The 24,496-nt window shown below is 38.3% G+C and overlaps 1 protein-coding gene across 2 annotated transcripts in view; it reads left to right on the top strand.

Annotated features, from left to right (window-relative positions):
• Positions 1–24,496, top strand: part of FNBP4 (formin binding protein 4) — a 44,727-nt gene that overhangs the window by 17,254 nt on the left and 2,977 nt on the right. For both annotated transcript variants that reach the window (XM_030333970.1, XM_030333971.1), the window contains exons 9-16: positions 2,125–2,246; positions 4,061–4,165; positions 5,475–5,608; positions 6,594–6,781; positions 12,209–12,519; positions 12,649–12,793; positions 13,328–13,668; positions 23,014–23,171. In XM_030333970.1, the coding sequence (XP_030189830.1) occupies positions 2,125–2,246; positions 4,061–4,165; positions 5,475–5,608; positions 6,594–6,781; positions 12,209–12,519; positions 12,649–12,793; positions 13,328–13,668; positions 23,014–23,171 (1,504 nt within the window). The remainder of the gene's footprint in view (positions 1–2,124; positions 2,247–4,060; positions 4,166–5,474; positions 5,609–6,593; positions 6,782–12,208; positions 12,520–12,648; positions 12,794–13,327; positions 13,669–23,013; positions 23,172–24,496) is intronic.

Raw genomic sequence — 24,496 nt, 5'->3', positions numbered from 1 at the left:
GCAGACATTCTTGTTTGAGATTTTTTTTTTTTTCAATCATATAGAAGAATATGAAGTGAAAATCTTAAAGTCCCCCTTCATCTTTTCCCAATTTGCATTCCTTACCTCTGAAGTCCGTTTTCTCTGTCCTTTACCTATATCTTTCCAGACCTTTTCCACTGTATTCATTTGTGGTTGTGTGTATATGTGTAATCTGGACATGTGCATGTGTAATTTTTGCCATAGATGAGATTAACTATGTGGATTGTTAAACATACTTAAAGTGTAAAATTACTGTTTTTAACCACCAAGTACAAAAGATATTTTTATTTAACTCTTCTTCATCAGTGGACATTTGAGTTGTGTCCATGTTTCACTTTTAAAAGTAATACTGCAGTTGTATTATTAGGTAATACCAGCAAGCCATTCAAGTGTCCATCCAGGGTAGAATGGATAAATAGTAGTGTGTTCTTGCAATTGAATACTAAGCAACCGTGAAAAAAGGTCAATGGTCTACAGTTAATATGCATTAAAATGAATCAAGAAACAATAGTGTTGAATTTAAAAAGCTACAGGAGAACACATATGTTTGTATTCTCTGTATATAAGTTGGAAAATAGTAAAAAATATTGTGCTTAAAGATCTTTCCATGATGGAACTAGAGGAAGGCACTTAAACCACAAGGGTAGAGATCACGTCTGATGTGGATGTGATGGCAGAGGCACTGTGAACTTTAGAAGTGCCTGTGATAGTTTTCCACTAAGCTGGGTTGTGGTTTCTTGAGTGCTCATTTCATTCTTTATATTTATTATATACATACAGTACTTCACAATAAAAACAATGTTGTAATAAACATCTTGGTATATATATCTTTATGCAGATTTTAGTGTCATTATAGTATAGATTCCTAGCGATACAATATTATTAGGTCCACGGGTATATAGATCCTATCTAATTGCCCTTGGAAATAGGCAAAAGTCTTAGAGCACTAGTAGTGCTTTAAATTGTTAAAGTCTTTTACCTGCCAGCAAATGTAAGATGTCTAATATACAAATGCATTACAAACTGGTAAGTGGGGGGGAGAGATTTGGTTTCAAACAATTTTTTTTTTATTTTTACATTTACTTTTGATAGAGCACAAGTGGGGGAGGGGCAGGGAAAGAAGGAGACACAGAATAGGAAGTAGGCTCCAGGCTCTGAGCTGTCAGCACAGAACCCGACGCGGGGCTCGAACCCACAAACTGTGAGATCATGACCTGAGCTGAAGTCAGACGCCCAACCGACTGAGCCACTCAGGCGCCCCAGTTTCAATTTGAAAACGCAGAAGGAATATTAATAAGAGCAAGGCCATTATATGATAAGATTAAGTACTTAATATAAACTTTTAGGCCAATAAAAGTTATTGAAAGTGATGTTAAAAGTCACATTATTCTTTACATCAAAGATTAACCAGAGTCAAGAAAAAGTATTTAAATTTAGTTATTTCTTAAATCACTTGATAGCCTCATGACAGAATGATTTATATCGTATATGCGGACTAGTTTGATAAGCACACATCTAGGTGGTAAGCAAACATAACAGTTTGTGTCTTTTACTCCATTTAAGTTGATGGTAAACCTGTTCTCTTTCGAAGTTTCCCAAAGAGACATCACCAAGCAGAAGAGTAGTTTGGTCCGATATAGATTGTCTACAGGTCTTAACCAGTTTAGAAAGGAGTTTATCAGGTAGTTTAAAATTAATGCTGCTGTGATAGTGAAACCCTTTTTTTCAAAACTCATATTGTCAAGAACCTTTATGTATCCCAGGTTTGATAACCTAGCTTTTATAAGTAATTGAAGTAATGGTATCCTGGAATAGATTAGAAAAGATAAATAGATGAATGTGAAAGGGAAACTGAAGACTACAGGGTAATGTGGTAAAACAGATTGTTATTTATAGACATTTTAAGAAAGGGGATTATAGAGGATAAGGTTTTTTGGCTTTTTAAAGACAGGTAGATAAGTCATTACGGTTTATTTAATAAAACAGGCAAAGGAAAAAGAACAAATTTTTTTTCAGATATCGCTGCTATAGGAGTAAGAAAAGTTACGTGATGTACTATATTAGTATTCCTTTTGAATTAATTTTACATGTTTTCTTTTGTAGTAATTGGTGCTGACACTTCAGAAAAAATAGATGAAAATTCAGACAAAGAGATGGAAGTCGAAGAATCTCCAGAGAAGATAAAAGTACCAACAGCACCTAAAGAAGAAGAACAAGATTTGAAAGTATGTATTTAACATGGCTTGACAAATTTAAAAAAAAATATTTTTAATGTTTATTTTTGAGAGCGAGAGAGCGTCCAAGAAGAGGAGGGGTAGAGAGGGGGGACAGAGGATCCGAAGTGGGCTCTGTGCTGACAGCAGAGAGCCTGATACAGGGCTCAAACTCATGGACCGTGAGATCATGACCTGAGCCAAAGTTGGAGGCTTAACCAACTGAGCCACTCAGGCGCCCTGACAAATAGATATTTTTAAAGTTTGTTTTTCTTTTGAGAATGAGTGTGTGCATGAGCAGGGGAGGGGCACAGAGGGAGAGAGAATCCCAAGCAGGCTGCACACTGGCAGGGCAGAGCCCAAGGCAGGAGTTGATCCCACAAACTGTGAGATCATGACCTGAACAGAAGTCAGGAGTTGGATGCTTAACTGATGGGATCACCCAGGCACCCGGACAAATATTTTTAAATTGGGCAACCGTTAAACTACATTCTTTGTTAGCAAGTACTGCAAGTAATCTTTGCTATCTCCAAATATAAGTCATTTATTTAGTTATTTGAAAAGGTCATATTTCAGGCTGTAACACTGAATTAGAAGACTGACTTGATGTAGAGAAGTTACCTAAAAATAAATTCTAATGCTTTAATTGCTTTCTTTTAAAAGTTACGCCTTCTGGGGCGCCTGGGTGGCTCAGTCGGTTAAGCATCCGACTTCGGCTCAGGTCATGATCTCACGGTTCGTGGGTTCGAGCCCCGCATCGGGCTCTGTGCTGACAGCTCAGAGCCTGGAGCCTGTTTTGGATTCTGTGTCTCCCTCTGTCTCTGCCCCTCCCCCACTCGCACTCTGTCTCTCTCTGTCTCAAAAATAAATAAACATTAAAAAAAATTTAAAAAAAATAAAATAAAAGTTATGCCTTCAGGGGCAACTAGGTGGCTCAGTTGGGTAAGTGTTCGACTTCTGCTCGGGTCATGATCTGATGGTTTATGGGTTTCAACCCCACATCAGGTCTTCTGCTGTAAGCACAGAGGCCACTTCAGATTCTCTGTCTCCCTCTCTTTGCCCCACCCATGCGCACGTGCCCATGTTCTCTCCTCTCTCTCCTAAATAAATAAACATTAAAATATGAATAAATAAAATTTAAGCCTTCATTGGAAAGCAATAATAATGTATCAATGTAGGCTCCTGTAGTTTGGAAGTACTGAAGAGACTAAAAGTCACAAATTTAATTTCTTCGTGTACTTCTCTTTACATAAAGGCTAACTCGGTTCCAATTTTATTTCTAGCCTAATGTCAAGAGAATTGGACCATATAAATATGTGGCTATTTAAGGATGGTCTGTTGGAAAAATCACATAGTACATTCTTTTGACTCGAAAGAGTTTATCCAGTCACTGGCTAGTGTACAACCATGTGAAAGGGAGTGGGAGAATTAATTTTGTTCAGTGCATAGCTGATAAAAGCACTTAGTAATAATTAAATGATAGTTTGGACACTATTGGGAGTTACATCATTTAGCATCTATTTTCACCTGTTGAATTCTATATTGTCTCAAAGTATACATTCAATTTCTCTAGGCTTGTCCTTATTTATCACTTGTTATGTGAAGTATTTTAACGTAAATTAGAGTTTTCTACGTAACTAGAAATTTTTGTACGTAACTAGAAATAACTAGAGTTATTTTCATGACTGTTCAGATGCAACTGTTTAAGAAGGGCTGTTTCTAGGCAGACCCTTTTTTTTAGTATGTTTAAGAACAAAATAGTTTACATAATACAGAAAAATATTGCTGATTCAATTTTATTTTTCTCTTTCTTTCCCACATTACAGTTTCAGATTGGAGAACTGGCAAATACCCTGACAAGTAAATTTGAATTCCTAGGCATTAATAGACAGTCCATCTCCAACTTTCATGTGCTGCTCTTACAGACTGAGGTAATTTAGGCATTTATGTATAGTTGGTCTTTGAGTAAAATGTTCTATGTGTAAGGCATTTATCTTATTTTTCTAATCCTAAATTAAAATTTTTAACATTGGTGCAAATTTGAACGACTAACCCAGGAAGCAAAACTGTGTATTAGCTAAAGCAAAACGTAACTATGAAGATAAATACTAAGATTTTATGTGTGGGGATACCACCTTCGGTAGGCATATATTCTATTTTATGTTTAAAAAATATTTTTTTTATACAAAAATGCTGATTCAAAGGGGCACATGTGCCCCAATGTTTATGGTAGCACTGTTAACACTAGCCAGATTATGGAAAGAGCCCAAATGTCCATTGACAGATGAATGGATAAAGAAGATGTGGTATCTGTATACAATGGAATATTAGCAATCAGAAACAATGAAATCTTGGCATTTGCAACAATGCAGATGGAACTAGAGTGTATTATGCTAAGTGAAATTAGAGAAAGACAAATATATGACTTCACGCATATGTGGAATTTAAGATACAAAGCAGGTGAACATATGGGAAGGGAAACAAAAATAATATAAAAATGGGGACAGGGACAAAACATAAGAGAGCCTTAAATATAGAGAACAAACAGGGTTGCTGAAGGGGTTGTGGGTGGGGGGATGGGCTATAAATGGGCAAGGGGCATTAAGGAAGACATTTGTTGGGATGAGCACTGGGTGTTACATATAAGGGATGAACCACTGGATTTTACTCCTGAAATCATTATTGCACTATATGCTAATTAACTTGGATGTAAAATATATAAATAAATGAATGAATGAATGAATGCATTAAATAACACAATGAGCCTAATAACAGATTTACATCAAACTAAAAATAAAAGTTCGGAGTCCTTTTGTAACCTGAATAGTTTACAACATGGTAAAGCAGGATTCAGTAAGGAACTCCTGTAGGAAGCATACCTCCCTAAGTATTGAACCTTTGCTTTTGATTACTGAACCAAATGAACTCTCTATCAAAAACTAAAATTGCTAGGGAATTAATATAGTCCAAAGGAGAAAAACAAAACTGCTACTCATTTTCACAGATACTGGAGAGCTGGCAGTATAAAAATGTACTAAGGTCCAATCTTGTTTTTCAGAACTGTGTAGAGCAAACTATTTTATATGAAATTAAGACAGTATTTCTGTGCGTTTTGGGTCTACTTTCCTTTTGTGAGAGTATAGCAATACAGTTGTGGACCAGAAGACCTGTCCCTTTTTATTTCTGTCCTCTGATGTAACAGTAAGCCTTTTAACTTATTTCTCTGTTTGTTGATTCTAGACTCGGATTGCAGACTGGAGGGAAGGGGCTCTTAATGGGAACTACCTTAAACGAAAACTTCAGGATGCAGCAGAACAACTAAAACAGTATGAAATAAACGCCACTCCTAAAGGCTGGTCCTGCCACTGGGACAGGTACGCACTCTTCTCCCCTTTTCACCTTTCACCTTTGACATCTCAGACATGATTTGTGATCACCACCACCTGACGACATGACAGCCTGTCCGGAGACTGAGAGCAGCTGCAGTTAGCGGTGCTGGGCAGGCAGAGCACCGCAAGCACTTACAGTTTGGGCCAGCCACACGGAGAAACAAAAAGCAATGTTTAAAGTGTTCCATGTAACGGATTTTTTCCCAAGATGGACAAAGCTGGTTTTTACTCTCCAGAGTGTTGTTGCACGGAGTAGGGCGGGCTTGGGGGTTAAGCGCATGCGAGAGCTCTGTGCGCTTTACAGGACCTCTGGAAGCAACTACTCCTGATTAACCTCGGTGAAGTTAAGGAAAGCTTCGTGCCAGAAGATGTGAATGAAGAACAAGATTACTATCTTCTGCCAGCAGGTCAGATGAAAACATTTCTTTTTATATTTGGCTTTTCTTGATTTTTTTTTTCGTTATTTGAAATCTTTGCTCTTTTATTTTTCAGCTCCCAGATCCTCTCCCTCTCTTTAGCTTTCACTGTGTTTGATATCAAGAGTATGAAATGTGAATTCCACGGTCCAAGAGGGGAAGAGTCACCTTTCGCAAACTTCGTTGTTCTCTTCTTTGGAAGGGAAATTAGTGTTCTAGGAGATTGAGTCCCTTCGTTAATGAAACTTGAAACCCTGTTAAACATTGGCAAAAAACAAAACAAAACAAAATGTGAGAGGTGTTTTCTAAGTCATCTGTTGGAGTGAGGGCTCAGGGCTGTATTCACAGAGCTGCTGGCAGTGCAAATAGCTTTGAATTATCCTTGGTTCTTCATCCTCAATTGTCAAAGCTCTTTGTTGCCTTTGTGAATAGCAGTCCATTAAGAAGAGGTTCGTCCCTGTGAGAGCAGACTGCTGTCCTGGGACAGGACCAAACGGAAGTGTCTTTGTAGGAGAATGGGTCTTAAAACGTGTGTTTTCTTTCTTGTAATTTAGGGATCATAGACGATATTTCTATGTAAACGAACAGTCGGGCGAGTCTCAGTGGGAGTTCCCAGATGGTGAGGAGGAAGAAGAAGAAAGCCAAGCACAAGAAAGTAGAGACGAGACTCTTCCTAAACAGACCTTGAAAGACAAAACTGGCACTGATTCAAATTCTACAGAATCTTCTGAGAATTCCACAGGTGGGACAATTTACCCTATACTAATTGGAGAGAAATACTTTTGGAGAAAAAAAGATTTGTGTTAGTTGGTACCATAAAAGAAGAAAGTAATTCAAATCATAGCGTAAATTTCTAGCTAAAAAATAGTGGCTTAACATAAAAATGCAAGAGTTAATACTGAAGAAAACTAAGGCAGGGACTGCTTAGAAATCAGCAGACTATTAATATCAGACTTTGCTACAAAATAAAATGATGAGCCAATATATTTTGATTTTTAAAAGATTGTCCCATAAGAGCTTCCATCTGCTTTCTAGATAGGATGCTCCCGATTCAGGAATCATTTAATGTACCCAATTAGATCTAACGACAACAAAAAGATTGTCCTATAACCACTCTGTCATGGCACAAAGCCGTGTATCCACTAACAGGAATGTTAATGTTGAGGAACTAGTAGCTGAATTGTCAATATCTTTGTGGAGTGATAATAGATTTGTTTTCCCTTTCTGTAGAAAACTTAATCTGTAGATAGTGCAGCCTCATTTTTCCACTCCACTATTCTTACAAGTATGGTTGTTGTAAATCAAAATACTCTGAAGAAATGGTATGAAACTAGGACCATTATTTCAGAGAAGCAAAATAATCATTGGAAATTGCCAACAATATTCTAGCATAAAACAATCAGGATGGCTCAACCCAGTAAATGTTCTCCTAGAGGTCTTTAGTTTTGATGTATACATTAACTTATTTTTACTTATGTATTTATTTTTTGAGAGTGTGGGGGAGAGGGGTAGAGGGGAAGGGAGCATTTTAAGCAGGCTCTGTCCTGAGCAGGGGGCTCGATATGGAGCTCAATCCCATGACCATGGATCATTACCAAAATCAAGAGTTGGATACTCAACCGACTGAGCCACACAGGCACTCCTTATTTTGTTGTATAGGTTTTTAAAAAGGCTTTCATAGCTCCTTAGTTAATAGGAGCTCCTCTAAAGAGGAGTGGCTTGATTTCCACATCTTGGAAGATGCATTTTTCCCCCTCTAAATCCACCATTCTTGGAATGACAGAAATAAGTGAATAGTGAAGCCTAGTCAAGGCTATGATTTTTCATTCTAAAAAACTAGTAGCTGTTTGTTAAAATGACAGTACGTGAAACAGGAGTCTGTGATTTGGCTTTTAAAGTAATAAACATTTAAAGGTAAAGGCATAGAATTTGTTGGTAACATAGGGAGTGGACAGCTGAATTCTTTTGTCCTCTGCTTACGAAAAATGACGTTTTGTATTCTGTTGCTCCCTGATCCCAATTAAAAAGTTCTGATAATGTACCAAATGAAACTGATCATGTTAGATGATTTTTTAATTTCTAAAATAGCCTAGGGGCAGTTATCAGATCACTAAACAAAAAGCCACATTTGGCTGCAGTGATAATTTTGCATGAAGCAAAAGGGTGGTTTTATTCTACTTACTATTTCAGAAATACATTTTCTGAGTTACAGGGTGTCTTAATATTTTCACAAAGGGATTTTCTTTTGATTACTTTCCTCATTCTTTTCTTTTGGTAGTAATGATAGATATGTCTAATAAGTTAGTTTTATCATGTTAACTGAAGTTAGTCCAGTGAAGGCTTGATGGTGGTTCCGGATAGGAGATTCCACTCCTGACTGCTGTCTAATGTCCCTTTCTTGTATGTTACAAAGCTGAGTATTCTAGAATTACCAACTCTTAGGTGTTTTGGTGAACACCTTAGAATTATTTTCTCACTTTGTTGAAGACACATAAAGTTGGGTACTGTCTGGTTAAAGGAAGACTGAGACATTCCTATCTGAGTAAAACAATTATGCTGTAGGAAAAAGTCACTGATAAACTTGTTTATATTCTTAAGCCTCTTTAATGAGAGCCATTAAAACTTGATAATCTTGATCTAAGTAAAACCCAGATCTGGTACTAAGGTTTTTGGGATTTAAGAGCAATACTGATGGCTATTTAAGCCTGTCAAGAATGTTTAGTATATTCACTTTGTCAGCCCAGTAGTGGTTAAAATCATGTTTTAAATAAGAAAAATTACTACACTGTGGGGAGCAAGGAAGTTTCAAACTTCTGTTCATTTCAATCTTCGTTCATTGTTTGAATTTAACAACCTGTCTCTAAAGATGAGTGATATTTCAAGATACCTACTGTGTCTGTCTTATTAGGCTTTGTCACTTTGGTTAAATTCAGCTGCTTTTCAAAAGTCTATGGAACTATTATTTATACAGTAACTGCTAAACTGGCCTCTTGGTTCAGAATACTAAGCAAACATTTTCTCTTTGGAGAAATACAGGAAAACAGTAAAGGGAAGCTTGCCTAGAAATAGAAAAAAACAGGTTCTTGAAGAGCAAAATTTGTATCCCCACACTATTCTAAGCCTGTAACTTTCAAATTTATTAGCATATAATAAACGCTGTGTTTACCTTTATGTTTTTAATTTTAATTTTTTTTTTAATTTATGTTAAGTTAGTTAGCATATAATGCAATAATGATTTCAGGAGTGGAATCCATTGATTCGTCCCTTACATATAACACCCAGTGCTCATCCCAAAAAGTGTCTTCCTTAATGCCCCTTGCCCATTTAGCCCATCCCCCCACCACAACCCCTCCAGCACTCCTCAGTTTGTTCTCTATATTTAAGGGTCTCTTATGTTTTGTTCCCCTCCCTGTTTTTATATTTTTGCTTCCCTTATGTTCATCTGCTTTGTATCTTAAATTCCACATATGTGTGAAGTCATGATATTTGTCTTTCTCTGACTAATGTCACTTAGCATAATACACTCTAGTCCCATCCTAAAAAAATTTTTTTTTAAGTTTATTCTTTTTTGAGGGAGGGGGAGACAGGGACAGAGAGAAGGGGACACAGAATCCAAAGCAGGCTCCAGGCTCTGAGCTCAGCACAGAGCCTGACGTGGGGCTCCAACTCAAGAACAGGGAGATCATGACCTGCGCCAAACTTGGCCACTTAATCAACTAAGCCACCTGGGTGCCCCCAAAACTGTGTTTTTTAATCTCTCCTTGGATTTCAGACTTGAAAGTTTGCTTAAATGGCAAAATATACCAACTGAGTTATATTTAGAAATGAAGAGAAGCATCGTGTAGGAGGAGATCTATTAATATCCAAACTTTGTGTTTAAGCTAAAGGAAGCTATCAGTGTTAAGACACAGCTTTTATGTTTTGAGCAAACTTAGTATGGGATTCAAATATTAACTAAAAATGCTCCTTGTTTGCTGCTAAATTTATCTCCTTATTTACACAGTTTAATTAATTCTGATTATCTTTGCTGGAGGTTGTAAACCCCATTTTTAACCTTGAACCTGTATTTCCTTGAGTTGCTTTGCATAGTAGCACATTGCCATCATAAACATTTCTGTGTTGCATTGTGATTTTAGACGAGAATGTGTAAAATTTAGCTTATTCATTTACCTACCAAATGTAGTTGAAGGTTTAGTAGAAGGAAGTTTGATAAATTATTAATTCTCAGTACTTATTACCTTAGTTCTGATGTAATCTTGATGTTCTATTATTATGTAACATAGTAAACTGCCTGGCCATACCCAAACTTTATTCATCTAAAGGTCAGTGTATAAATTCACATTAGATATGACCAAGTAAAAAAGTTTAATGAGAGTTTTGAAGTCTGTTAGCTGGAAAACTGCATTCTTGTTTTCTGGTGAATTTTTTCTTTCAGTGCTCCTTTCCTTTGCTAAGTAAGCATCTCAGAATAATTACAGTAACCTTGTAAATCCTATTCTTAAAATCTTTTGTGTAATATTTTTACCTGCTCCATAAAAAGTAAAGCTATCCTTATAGCCAAATGGTTCATAATGGCTTAGGTTTTATCTAATTGAGGACAGCGTGGTGTCTTCAAGCCAAGTAAATAAAGGGTTTTATCCTTGTCATAGAGACTTTTGTTTATGGTATATGGTTATACCATCACTTTTGACCATGAAATTTAACAGGTGATTGCATTTGGATCTCTATTCCATGAAAAGTGAGATTTATTTTTTGTACTATTAAAAATTTTTTTTTTCTTAATGTTTATTTTTGAGACAGAGCATGAGCGGGGGAGGGAGGGGCAGAGAGAGAGGGAGACACAGAATCCTTAGTAAGCTCTAGGCTCTGAGCTGTCAGCACAGAGCCTGATGTGGGGCTTGAACCCACAAGCCGTGAGTTCATGACCTGAGCCGAAGTGGGACACTTAACCGACTGAGCCACCCAGGTGCCCCAGACTGAGATTTATTTAACTGTGATTTCTAAATCTGTTAGATCCCTGGTATTTCACCAAGACTTCTTGGTAAAATAGCACTAGACTAGGAATCAGACCTAGTCATTGAGAGCTGTATGATCTTGGGCAAGTCATTTCCCTCCTGGGTTTCATTACCTTTGAAATCAGAGAGTTGAACTAGATGATTTCTCATGTCTCTTCTACTCCTAAATTCTATGATTTTTAGGGAGAAAATTCCCTTCAGCATTCCTGGGATATATATCTAATAGTCCCATATATTGTGAAACTTCCCTATTGACGATAAAGAGGGATGGGGAAGGCTACAAGTAAGTATATCCTCCTATTTTCTCTAACCTTTAAAACTTTTCCCAGGAGAGAAAGGACAGTAATTAACTGGCTTTTGCAGAATTTGAGGAAAGCTGATCCTGCAGCTTTTCAGCTATAATTTCTTAACTCAGACTTCAGCAACTTCAGATCTTCTGCATCTTCAAATACCTCTTTTGTGTGTGCCTTTGTTATCCTTTACCTTGAAGATTTGTTTTTCTAAATTTCCCTTTCTCATCACAGAAATAAAAAAAAAAATACCTTCCTTGATTTGTGTTGCTGTGGTTTAGCAAATAATTCATACAAAGGCACAAAGGGATGATAGAGTTGACAAGACCACCTTGCAAATGGATTTTTAAAACTTAGTAACCCAGATTAATAAAAGGTGTTTTGAATGAGTACTTCTCTGGGTCATCCATGATCAGTTATCTACTCACTAAAAAATAAAATAACACGGAATCAGAATCACAAATGTACATTATTTACTCCCTTCTTCTTTTTTGAAATAAAGACCCAGAGCATTCCCTTCTAGTTGTGTATGTTGAAACTGTGAATGTTTGACATAAGAAACTTCAAGTTCAATGACCAAATTTCTCATTGAATTGATGTGATGTACTTCATTTATTTATCCATAAATCTGGGCCCAAAGAACAACACTAGTATATAACAGCTAGGGCAGGTGCTAACTGTGGGGTTCATAAATTTATCTTTCTATGGAAGCATTTTTGAACTGAATTGCTTAATATTTCAGTAGAGTGTAGAGAATAGATGCCTGTAGGTCCAGTTGTCTCACTAGGCAGTTGAACATTGTTGTGAATGTAAGCCATGGAGCTTTTGTCTTGCCCTTTTCCTGACTCCTGTTTATTTTCATAGGTTCTCTTTGTAAAGAGTCCTTTTCTGGCCAAGTTTCTTCTTCATCACTCATGCCACTTACTCCATTCTGGACTCTCCTTCAGTCGAATGTGCCTGTGCTTCAACCTCCATTACCTTTGGAAATGCCACCACCCCCACCTCCACCCCCAGAGTCCCCTCCTCCCCCTCCCCCTCCCCCTCCTCCTGTAGAAGATGGTGAGATCCAGGAGGTAGAGATGGAGGATGAGGGAAGTGAAGAGCCTCCTGCCCCAGGAACAGAGGAGGATACTCCATTGAAACCTTCCACACAAACCACAGTTGTAACTAGCCAGGTGAGAAATGCTCTTTGGCATTCCGAAGGGTTTCTGGGGACTGGGGCATGACTGACACCCATGTTTTATATTAGAAGAGGATGTTTAACTAGAGCTTTTAGCCACTGACTAGATTCTCTTCTGTTTCAGAGTTCAGTTGATTCTGCCGTCTCTAGTTCTCCTTCCACTAAAGCAATAAAAAGAAAAGCCACAGAAATTAGTAATGCAGTAGTTCAGAGATCAGCTACCATTGGTAGTTCTCCAGTCCTCTACAGCCAGTCAGCTATAGCTGCAGGTAAGCATTGTGATTGAAATCTGTTTTCCTGAACATACTACATCTTTGTTTTTGGAATTAGATGTCATAAAAGGCTTTTAGATATCATGTAAAGGCTTTTCATTTCAAGAACTCCTTACATGTTTTTCTTTCAGTTACTGAAAACTACTGTTAACAATTTGACATGTTCCATATTGTTTTCTGTGCACTTACATGACATCAGTAATTTTGATAATTTAAGTACCTTAATGCTGAAGTGCCTGGCTAGCTCAAGTCTGTAGAACATGGAACTCTTGATCATGGGGTCATGAGTTCAAGCACCACGTTGGGCTTAGAGCTTTTTTTTTTTTTTTAAAAAAAGAAAAAAGTACCATAATACTAAAGTATTCAGAAATATTTTGCTGCCAGAAAATGTGGCTGTATTTTTTGAGGAGAAGGTATATTGGCATCATTTTATAGGGGATCTAACCCCCAAATCCCTTTTCCATCTTTTCTTTGTTTTTGCTTTGTCAGAGTGTCCTTCTTAATAGTTTTATTTTATGGTTTGTATGTTAGGTCATCAGGCAGCAGGGATTGGACACCAGTCTGCAGGGATTGGACACCAGGCAATATCTGTTAGCCATCCAGCAACAGGAATGGGTCATCAAGCCAGAGGAATGACCCTACAGTCAAATTACTTAGGACTGGCAACAGCTCCTGCAATTATGAGCTATGCTGAATGTTCTGTCCCAATGGCAGTGACTCCCACATTGCAGCCAGTCCAGGCCCGAGGTGCTGTGCCTACCACTGCCATTATTGAACCACCACCTCCTCCTCCTCCGCCACCACCACCACCACCACCGCCAGCTCCCAAAATGCCACCATCTGAGAAGACAAAAAAAGGAAAGAAAGATAAGGTACAGTAAATCTCTCCCAAGTTTTTATTTTAAAATTTTTATTATTGAAGTGATATTCATGTAAAAACCAACATTTTAAAGTATATAATTCAGTAGCATGTAGAAGTATGAGTTCTCCAATTTTGTATGTAATTTTCAGTATTGACTATTTAGGCCCCCTTGTAAGTTGATACGAATTTATTCAGCTTTTCTATTTATGCATAAAAAGCCAGTGGAGTTTTGATAGGAATTTCATTTCACGTCTGAATTGTTTGGGTCATACTGCCGTTTTAACAATATTGGATTTTTCAGTCTGTGAACACAAGATTCTTTCCATTTATTTAGGTCTTCAGGGTTTTTTGGGGTTTTTTTTTTTTTTTTTTTGGCAATTTTTTGTAATTTTCAGTGTAGAAGTCTTTTACTTCCTTTCCTAAATTTACTCTTAGGTATTTTATTCTTTATTCTGTTGGATACTATCATAAGTGATTGTCTATTTGGTTTACAGTTTTAGCATTATATAACGTCCTTTTTCATCTTTTGTAACAGTTGTTTACTTAGTCTCTTTTATATTAATGTTGTTAACCCTTGCTTTCTTTTGGTTACTATTTGCATGGAGTCTGTTTGTCCTTTTACTTTAAATCTGTGTATATCCTTAGATAGAAAATTAATGTTTTACAGACATCACCACTTCAATTCTGTTTTTTTGTTTACTTGTTTTGAGGGAGAGTGCGCACTTGCAATGGGGCAGAGAGAGGGAGGGAGAGAATATCTCAAGCAGACTCCACCACTGTCAGCACACAGCCAGGCATGGGCTCAATCCACAAACTGTGAGATCATGTCCTGAGCCAAAATCAATAGTCAGACCCTTAACTGACTGAGTCAGTCAGGCTCCATATTCAGTTCTGTTTTTTTAAATCCATTCTGCCAGAATACATCTTTTAATTGGAGAGATTTATTTACATCAGTAAATTACTAATTTATTATCAGTAGTTACTGACAAGGAAGGACTTACTGTTGCCATTTTGTTACTTGTTTTCTGTATGTATTCTGAAGATTTTTTTGTCCTCATTTCTCCTCTCACTGCCACCTTTTGTGTTTAGTTGATTTTTTTAGTGACACATTTTTATTTTCTTGTCATTTCCTTTAGCATACGTTCTATATTCATTTTTTTTTTAAGATTTTTTTAAAAAGTGTGTGTTTTTTTTTTTTTAATGTGTATTTATTTTTGAGAGAAAGACAAAATACGAGTGGGTTAGGGGCAGAGAGAGGGGGAGACACAGAATCCGAAGCAGGCTCCAGGCTCTGAGCTGTCAGCACAGAGCCCGACGTGGGGCTCGAACTCACGAGCTGTGAGATCATGACCTGAGCTGAAGTTGGACGCTCAACTGACTAAGCCACCTAGGCGCCCCTATATTCATCTTCTTTATGAAGTCATGGGTATTATATGTAATGTGCTTAAGTTACAATCAGTTTTAAACTGATACGCTCTATTGCAGACAAAAACCACTCCTATATAGCTGCATCCCACTCCATTATGTTACTGGTGTTATAAATTATATTTCTACATATTGTGTGCCCAGTAACATAGCTTTGTAATTACTGTTTGTGCTTTTGTCTTTTAAATTCTGTAGAAGAAACCAAAATCACAACCCTACTGATTTTCATATTCCTGTGTTTACCTTTATCAGAGAACTTTATTTTTTTGTATGACAACTTAGGTATTTAGCATCATTTCACTTCAACTTGAAGAACTCCCTTATGCATTTATTGTAGGATAGGTCAAGCAATAATGAACCCCAGAGCTTTTGTTTATTTAGGAGTATCTTTTTTTTTTTTTTTTTTTTAATTTATTTTTGGGACAGAGAGAGACAGAGCATGAACGGGGGAGGGGCAGAGAGAGAGGGAGACACAGAATCGGAAACAGGCTCCAGGCTCTGAGCCATCAGCCCAGAATCTGACGCGGGGCTCGAACTCACGGACCGCGAGATCGTGACCTGGCTGAAGTCGGACGCTTAACCGACTGCACCACCCAGGCGCCCCTATTTAGGAGTATCTTAATTTCTTCTTCATTTTTGAAGGAAAGCGTTGCCTGTACAGAATTCTCAACTTTTTTTTTTTTTTCTTTGATCACTTTAAATATATCATCCTGCTGCCTTTGGCCTGCACTGTTTCTTCCAGAAATCCTGATAATCTTATTAAGGAACCTTTGTACATGACAGGTCATTTTTCTTTTGCTGCTTTCAAGATTCTCTTTGGTTTCTGACAAGTTATGTGTCACAGGGTGATCTTTTGGGGCTTATTCTACTTGGAGTTTGTTAGACCTCTTGGGTATGTATATCCATGTCTTCATTAAATTTGAGTCGTTTTTAGCTATTATTTCTTTTTAATTTTTAAAAAATTTATTTTGGAAATAGAGCATGCAGACAAGCGGGAGAGAGGGGCAGAGGGAGAAAGGGAGAGAATCTTAAGCAGGCTGCATGCTCAGCACAGAACCCAACATGGGGCTCAGTCCCACATGACCCTGGGATCATGATTTGAGCCAAAATCAAGAGTTGGATGCTCAACCAGCTGAGACACCTGGGTGCCCCTTGGCTATTCTTTTTCTTTTTTTTGTTTATTTATTTTGAGAGAGAGAGCATGCACACTAGTGGGAGATGGGGAGAGACAATCCCAAGCTGATGCCACACTGTTAGTTAAGAGCCCAGCGTAAGGGTCAATATCACAAACCATGACATCATGACCTGAGCTGAAATCCAGAGTCAGACACTTAACCGACTGAGCCACCCAGGCACTGTGGCTTAAAATATTTTATTTCTTTTTTTTAAATTTTTTTTTCAACGTTTATTTATTTTTGGGACAGAGAGAGACAGAGCATGAACGGGGGAGGGGCAGAGAGAGAGGGAGACACAGAATCGGAAACAGGCTCCAGGCTCTGAGCCATCAGCCCAGAATCTGACGCGGGGCTCGAACTCACGGACCGCGAGATCGTGACCTGGCTGAAGTCGGACGCTTAACCGACTGCACCACCCAGGCGCCCCTATTTAGGAGTATCTTAATTTCTTCTTCATTTTTGAAGGAAAGCGTTGCCTGTACAGAATTCTCAACTTTTTTTTTTTTTTCTTTGATCACTTTAAATATATCATCCTGCTGCCTTTGGCCTGCACTGTTTCTTCCAGAAATCCTGATAATCTTATTAAGGAACCTTTGTACATGACAGGTCATTTTTCTTTTGCTGCTTTCAAGATTCTCTTTGGTTTCTGACAAGTTATGTGTCACAGGGTGATCTTTTGGGGCTTATTCTACTTGGAGTTTGTTAGACCTCTTGGGTATGTATATCCATGTCTTCATTAAATTTGAGTCGTTTTTAGCTATTATTTCTTTTTAATTTTTAAAAAATTTATTTTGGAAATAGAGCATGCAGACAAGCGGGAGAGAGGGGCAGAGGGAGAAAGGGAGAGAATCTTAAGCAGGCTGCATGCTCAGCACAGAACCCAACATGGGGCTCAGTCCCACATGACCCTGGGATCATGATTTGAGCCAAAATCAAGAGTTGGATGCTCAACCAGCTGAGACACCTGGGTGCCCCTTGGCTATTCTTTTTCTTTTTTTTGTTTATTTATTTTGAGAGAGAGAGCATGCACACTAGTGGGAGATGGGGAGAGACAATCCCAAGCTGATGCCACACTGTTAGTTAAGAGCCCAGCGTAAGGGTCAATATCACAAACCATGACATCATGACCTGAGCTGAAATCCAGAGTCAGACACTTAACCGACTGAGCCACCCAGGCACTGTGGCTTAAAATATTTTATTTCTTTTTTTTAAATTTTTTTTTCAACGTTTATTTATTTTTGGGACAGAGAGAGACAGAGCATGAACGGGGGAGGGGCAGAGAGAGAGGCAGACACAGAATCGGAAACAGGCTCCAGGCTCTGAGCCATCAGCCCAGAGCCTGACGCGGGGCTCGAACTCACGGACCATGAGATTGTGACCTGGCTGAAGTCGGACGCTTAACCGACTGCGCCACCCAGGCGCCCAATATTTTATTTCTTAAATTAAGTTCTGCCCTTTTCTTTCCATATTCCTAGGATTCCCATAATGCATATATTAGTCCACTTAATGGTGTATTATAAATTAGATTCTGTTCACTTTGCTTCATTTTCTTTTTTTTTAATCTCTGAAAATGCACTTATGTATTTTCTTCAAATTCTTATATAAATTCTAATTAGTTAACATATACAGTGCAATATCGGTTTCAGGAGTAGAATTCAATGGTTCACAGTGTTTTTCTTTTTGCTCTGCAGACTCCATAATTTCAAATGACCTACCATCAATTTTGCTGATCCTTTCTTCTGCCTATCAGAGTTGGCTGTTGAGCTAATGAATTTTTCAGTTCACATTTTTCAGCTTCAGAATTTCTATTTGGTTTGCATTTTTTTATATCTACCTGTTTGTTGATAATCTCATTCATGTGTAATTTTCCTGATTTCCTTTAGTTCTTTGCCTTTATTTTTCTTTAGCTCTTTGAATACATTTAAGACAACTGTTTTAAGGTCTTTAGTGAGTCTGAAATATGTATTTATGGTTGGTTTCTAGAGATTTATTTTGTTCCTTTGAATGGACATGTTTGCCAGTTTCATCTGTGCTTTGTGATTTTTTTCTTTGTTGAAAATTAGGCATTTGGCAAAACAACTGTCTCTCCGAGTCTTTGCACATGCATTCTCTTTGTAGAAAGACCTTCATTAAGAAGCCCAGCATGAAGGTTTAGATCTCTTTGGGCCTTTTCTGGGCATCTGTATCCCCTGTGTAGATTTTTTTTTTTTTTTTTTTAAGAGTGTGCAAGCATGAGAGAGAGGTGGGGGGAGACAGAATCCTAAGCATGTCCCAAGTTCAGTGCGGAGCCCGACACAGGACTCAGTTCTACAACCCTGGGATCATGATTTGAGCCAAAATCAAGAGTCAGGCACTCAACCAACTAAGCCACCCAAGAGGCCCCCCATCTGTATACATTTAATTTATTATTATTTTTTTTTTAGTTTATGTATTTTGAAAGAGAGAGAACTTGTGTTTGAGCAAGCAGGGGAGGGGGAGAGAGAATTCCAAGCAGGCTCTTTGCTGTTAGCACAGAGCTGGACGTGAAGTTCGAACCTGCAAATCATGAGATCATGACCTGAGTTGAAACCAAGAGCCGGGTGCTGAATCAACTGAGCCACCCAGATGCCCCTAATTTTTATCTTCCTGTCTTACACCTTTTTTTTTCCGAGGAGCTTTATATGTTGTTTAGTATTCCTCTGCCCATAATCTCTGCTCCTAGGTATCCACAAGACTGCAGTTTCCCTGTGGTTTTCACAATGCTGCAGTACCTGCTGCTGCCTTTCATGGCTTCCAACCTGAGATTCAAAATATGCTGCCATTACCGCTTGAGCTCCAAGTTAGTCAATGTACCGAAACCAGTCCTTCAGGCAGCCACAGACAGAAGAGAGAATATTTTACTCTTTTCCTTCCCTCCTCAGGTAGGGAACTGAGAATTGGGCTGTTTCATCCCAACCACACAGGAGAGGGTGGTGCAAAGGCAAGCAAACATGTCACAAAATTTCCTACCGTTTTGAGTGTGACTTTTTTTTTTTTTTTTTTTAGATTTTATTTTTATGTATTCTTTAGACTTAACATGGGTCTCAAACTTAAAACCCTGAGATCAAGAGCCCTATGCTCTACCTACTGAGCTAGGCAGGTGTCTCAGTGTGGCTTCTTGATTGAGTGTTCTCTTGTTTGCTGCAGATCTTCAACTTGTTTCCAGAGTTCCCATAAAGCGATTTTAGTCTGTATTTGTTTTCATAATGTTTCCTTGGGGAAACAGGGCCTGGAGCTTCATGGTCTTCCATTTTACTGATGTCACGTCACATTCAGTGGCCACTTTTGAATGCCCTGATGACCCAAAGTTTCTCATCAGCTTTTTCTCTGTGTTGGCACTTTATCTGCCTGAACCAGAATCATTTCTCCAGGGATCAGCAGGGCAAATTCATTTGCCTTACCATGGTTAAAGGAACCTTACTGAATGAGATATGTGTTCACACAGAATAGGCCATGTGATTCCACTTGAAACCCCTTGTCCAAGTTAGTATTCTAGTTTCAGAAATTATCTGGAAACGAAGTAAATATTATGGAAGTCAATGATAACAATTAGAACACTGTCTTTAATATAGTGTCAAGGTCTATACTATAGCATATATGGTTCTCCTGAGCCAGCATACTGTTTACCACCTCCATATCTTTGCTTTGTCTACCAGTCCCACTACTTTTTGTTCTTTACACAATTAAATGTTAGAACAACCAGTGCTGGGGAATCATTTCTTGTATGAAGCCTTCCTTGACACTCTTTCTCCAATTCTCCAAAGATTTCATGCAGTAAGTAATTTCTTAGCCGGTCATTCTTTAATGGTTTTGTAAATAATACTTTAGGAAATCCAGAATTCTAATTTGTTAATATGTCATTTTTATGTACTTCATATTAAAACAACGATAATCTTATCTTTCTTGTTACAGTCCATTTTAAAAGAATATAAAATAATATACTTACTTCCTTGGATGTTCAAGAATATTTGAAATGCATGTTTTCAATCTTGTTGCTGAAGAATTTTGTGTGCAGCTTACTAGAAAATAAGCTAGGGTCGCCTGGATGGCTTAGTTGGTTAAGTGTCTGACTCTTGGTTTTGGTTCACGTCATGATCTCACAGTTCATGAGTTCAAGCTCCACAGCAGAGCTTGCTTCAGATCCTCTGTCCCCCTTTCTCTCTGCTCCTCCCCTGCATGTGTTCTCTCAAGAATAAAATAAAACATTTATTAAAAATATCAAGTGTCCTAGGGGCGCCTGGGTGGCTTAGTTGTTTAAGCACCAAACTTCTGCTCAGGTCATGATCTCAAGGTTTGTGGGTTCGAGCCCTGCATTGGGCTCTGTGCTGACAGCTTAGAGCCTGGAGCTTGGTTCAGATTCTATGTCTCCCTCTCTCTGTACCTCCCCTGTTCACGCTGTGTCTCTCTCTCAAAAATAAACGTTAAAAAAAAATTAAAAATACCAAGTGCCCTTAAAAAAAAAAAAAAAAAAAAGGCTAGAAAACAAGTCCTAGCCATTGGATCTTTATTCATCTTACTGCCTGTTCCCCTGTAAAAATGTGCTGGAACAGCCGTTGCAGGGGCCCCTGGGTGGCTCAGTTGGTTAAGTGTCCAAGTTTGGCTCCAGTCATCATTTCATGGTTCTTGTGTTCAAGCCCCGTGTCGGGCTCTGTGCTGATAGTGCGGAGCCTGCTTGGAATTCTCTCCCCCCCTTTCTGCCCCTGTCTAACTTGCACTTTATCTCTCTCAAAATAAATGAACTTTAAAAAGAAAAAAACAGCCAGTATAATTCTTTATTCATGGTTTTGGATGTGATTGGCAATAAATAACTTCTAAAACAACTTATTTTCCCATGACAGGAATCAAATGTGATAAAAATTTTTTTCACAAAACCTATAGAAGTCAAAAGGAAACAACGACTACCTAGAGCTTTGGATTTTAGTCATGTTTGACAGTGTTCAGTGAGAGGTCATACCTCACCGAGCCCTCTGTCCACTTATGACTGTTATTAGTTCATGTTACTTTTTACACGTATGGTTCCATGCTAACCCCAGGTGGGCTGTTTTGGAGCTTGTTGGCAGGGTATGTATGCAGTGTGTGAGGCTGAACCACAGGTGAAATGACAGCCTGGAGTGTGGGGGTGTGTGGGGCTAAAGGTGTAAACACAACAGATGGAGCACTCAGTTCTCCAGAACGTTAAGAACTGTCCGTTATAGTCAAAATATGGTATTGAGCAGAGAGCAAAGTAATAGAAGACTGAAAATCTAAAACTTACTTTCTCAGATTTTGGGGAATTAAGAAATATCTCTCAAGTGCAGGCAGGAAAAACAGGGTGGGCCCCCATACCTGGTCCAAGATGAGCCCAGCAGCAGTTAATCACACCTACCACTCAACTGCTTGTTGTGTTTCTAGCGTAACCTGGTCAGGTCTTCAAGTACATAGCTCTTCAAAATACAGGGATAAAAAACATGTTTCCCCCCATGTCTGATACAGGAGCCTTTGAATTTCACATAACTAATCACAGATTCAACAAATTTGGTTTTTGGTTTTATTTATTTTTTTAACATCAGATTTTTTTGTTTTTATTTTTAATGTTTATTTACTTATTTATTTTTGAGAAGGGAGTGTGCAAGAATGAGTAGGGGAAGGGCAGAGAGAGATGGAGAATCCGAAGCAGGCTCCAGACTCCGAGCTGTTAGCGCAGAGCCTGATGTGGGGGGCTCTAACTCATGAACTGTGAGATTATGAACTGAGCCAAAGCCGGATGCTTAACTGAGTTGAGTGAGCCACCCAGATGCAGGTGCCCCTCAACAAGTATATTTTTAAGGCATACTGTTTGTCAGGCATTCTCCTCAGAAGCTGGGGATGCAGAATTGAATCAAATGTTTGTGGGGGAATACAAAAGAATACAAACCAAAGAAGTGGGGGAATGGGGTTGGGGAGACAGATAAGCAAATGCATACATGTTTGGTGCTTTAAAATGCAGTGAGAAAAAACAAGCAGTGTCAGGACAGAAAGCGGTCTTTGGGAGGTGGTGCTGTTTCCAGTTAGGTTGGTCGGGGAAGGCCTCTTTGCTAGGGTGCCATTGATCAGAAGCCTGATGATAGTGATAGAGCAAACCGTGTTGGATATATGTAGGCCTACTTTTGCTACTTTCATAAGACTTTTTTTTACTCTGAAAGTAAATACTTACTATAGAAAAAAATTAGAAAATGAAGATGAGCCAAAAAAATTTTATTATATCTCCTCTTAGAACCATTCTTACCATTAATATTTTGATACATCTTGCTTTGTAAATATTTGTTGTTAATTGACTTTGTTGCTGTTTCCAGGAAAGCTGGTCATTTGTTTCTCAGCTCTATTTTACTTAATGTGAACACTGCATTTAGTTAAAATTTGCAAGAGGAAACACTGTAATTCTGAGATAAGGGCAACAGTTTTGAATTCCATAGAATAATGAGGCTGAAGGAAATTTTTCTGACCTAATTTTATAAAAACACATTGATGGGTGTTTTTTTTTTTCCAGTTTTTAGAATTTTGACCAAGCATTAATTAGATTTATAGTTGGTAGAAATTTCGGGCAAGAATTTATAATAGTATTTATTTTTTGTGTTTCTGTCCTTTTTTTTTTTTTTTTTTGTCCTTTTCAGTTTAAAGTTTACTTATTCCTTATATGTAAGAAGAACCTTGATCTTGTGTGGATCTTACTTCCATATTTTATGTATTTTCTTCCTTCTGACCTTTACCCTTTGTTCTAGGCAAAGAAGAGTAAAACCAAAATGCCGTCTTTGGTAAAGAAGTGGCAGAGTATCCAGCGTGAGTTAGATGAAGAGGAGAACTCTAGTTCCAGTGAAGAGGACCGGGAATCAACTGCACAGAAGCGAATCGAAGAGTGGAAACAGCAGCAGCTGGTCAGGTAAACGAAAGCCCCCAGATGAGTGGGTTATGGTGGTGGTTTTAAAGCAGCAGTCATATTCTTTAAATCACAATCCTTAATTTTTGATATATTTTACAAACCTTTATCTAAAAGTTTATAATTCATAATGATTATTTCCCTGTGAGAATTATGATCTACCCTTTTTCAAAATTATAGATATCAAGAGTTTAAAATTTTTTTTAATGTTTATTTTTAAGAGAGAAAGACCATATGAGTGGGGGAGGGGCCAAGAGTGAGGGAGACACAGAATCCAAAGCAGGTTCCAGCCTCTAAGCTGTCAGCACAGAGCCAGACCCAGGGCTCAAACCCACAAACTGTGAGATCATGACATGAGCTGAAGCCGGGCACTTAACCGACTGAGCTATCCAGGCATCCCAGAGATAACAGTTTTAATACTTTATCCTACTGATTGTTTCTCTTAAGGAAAAAGACTGTCTTTAACATACCTGTCTTAGCATACCAGGAAAAATACCTGTCCCACTTACCATGTAGATCCAATAGACCCTTTCATAAATTTTTTTTGAAATTATTTTACAGGGGCACCTGGTGGCCCAGTCGGTTAGGCATCTTGATTCTTGATTTCAGCTCAGGTCATGATTTCACGGTTCATGGGATAGAGCCCCACGTTGGGCTCTGTACTGATAGGGCCTACTTGGGATTCTCTCTTTCTCTCTCTGCTCTCTCCCCCTCTCATACTTGCATGCATGCCCTTTCTCTCTCAAAATAAATATTTAAAAATTTATTTTGCAAATAATTTACAGAAGTTAAAGGGAGGGGGAGGGGTGTGCCTGGCTGGCTAGTCAGTAGAGAATGCAACTCTTAATCTTGGGGTTGTGTTCAAGCCCCACTTTTATTATTTTTTTTTAATATTTTATTTATTTTTTAGAGAGACAGAATGGGAGTGGGGGAGGGGCAGAGAGAGACGGAGACACAGAATCCACAACAGGCTCCAGGCTCCGAGCTGTCAGCGCAAGAGCCTGATGTGGGGCTTGAAATCTTGAACCGTGAGGTCATGACCTGAGCCCAAGTCGGACGCTTAACCGACTGAGCCACACAAGCGCCCCTGTTCAAGCCCCGCTTTGAGTGCATAGCTTACTTAAAAAAAGATTTAAAAAGGGAAGGGGAGAAAACTTCATTAGAGATTTTTCTAAGAATTTAAGCATAGCTAACTCAAAATTTTTTCTTTATTTTCTCGGTTTTAAAGGTGTCCAGGCTAAAATGAGTAACATTCTTTGGATGCAACTAATTGTTTACTTGTTACAACATAACCTGGAAGATACTCATCTCATAAATAGTGCTGCCAT

Source organism: Lynx canadensis, chromosome D1 (assembly GCF_007474595.2).
Source record: "Lynx canadensis isolate LIC74 chromosome D1, mLynCan4.pri.v2, whole genome shotgun sequence".
Classification (NCBI taxonomy): domain Eukaryota; kingdom Metazoa; phylum Chordata; class Mammalia; order Carnivora; family Felidae; genus Lynx; species Lynx canadensis.
Note: the sequence above shows the minus strand (reverse complement) of the source record. Positions and strands in the feature narration are given on the sequence as shown.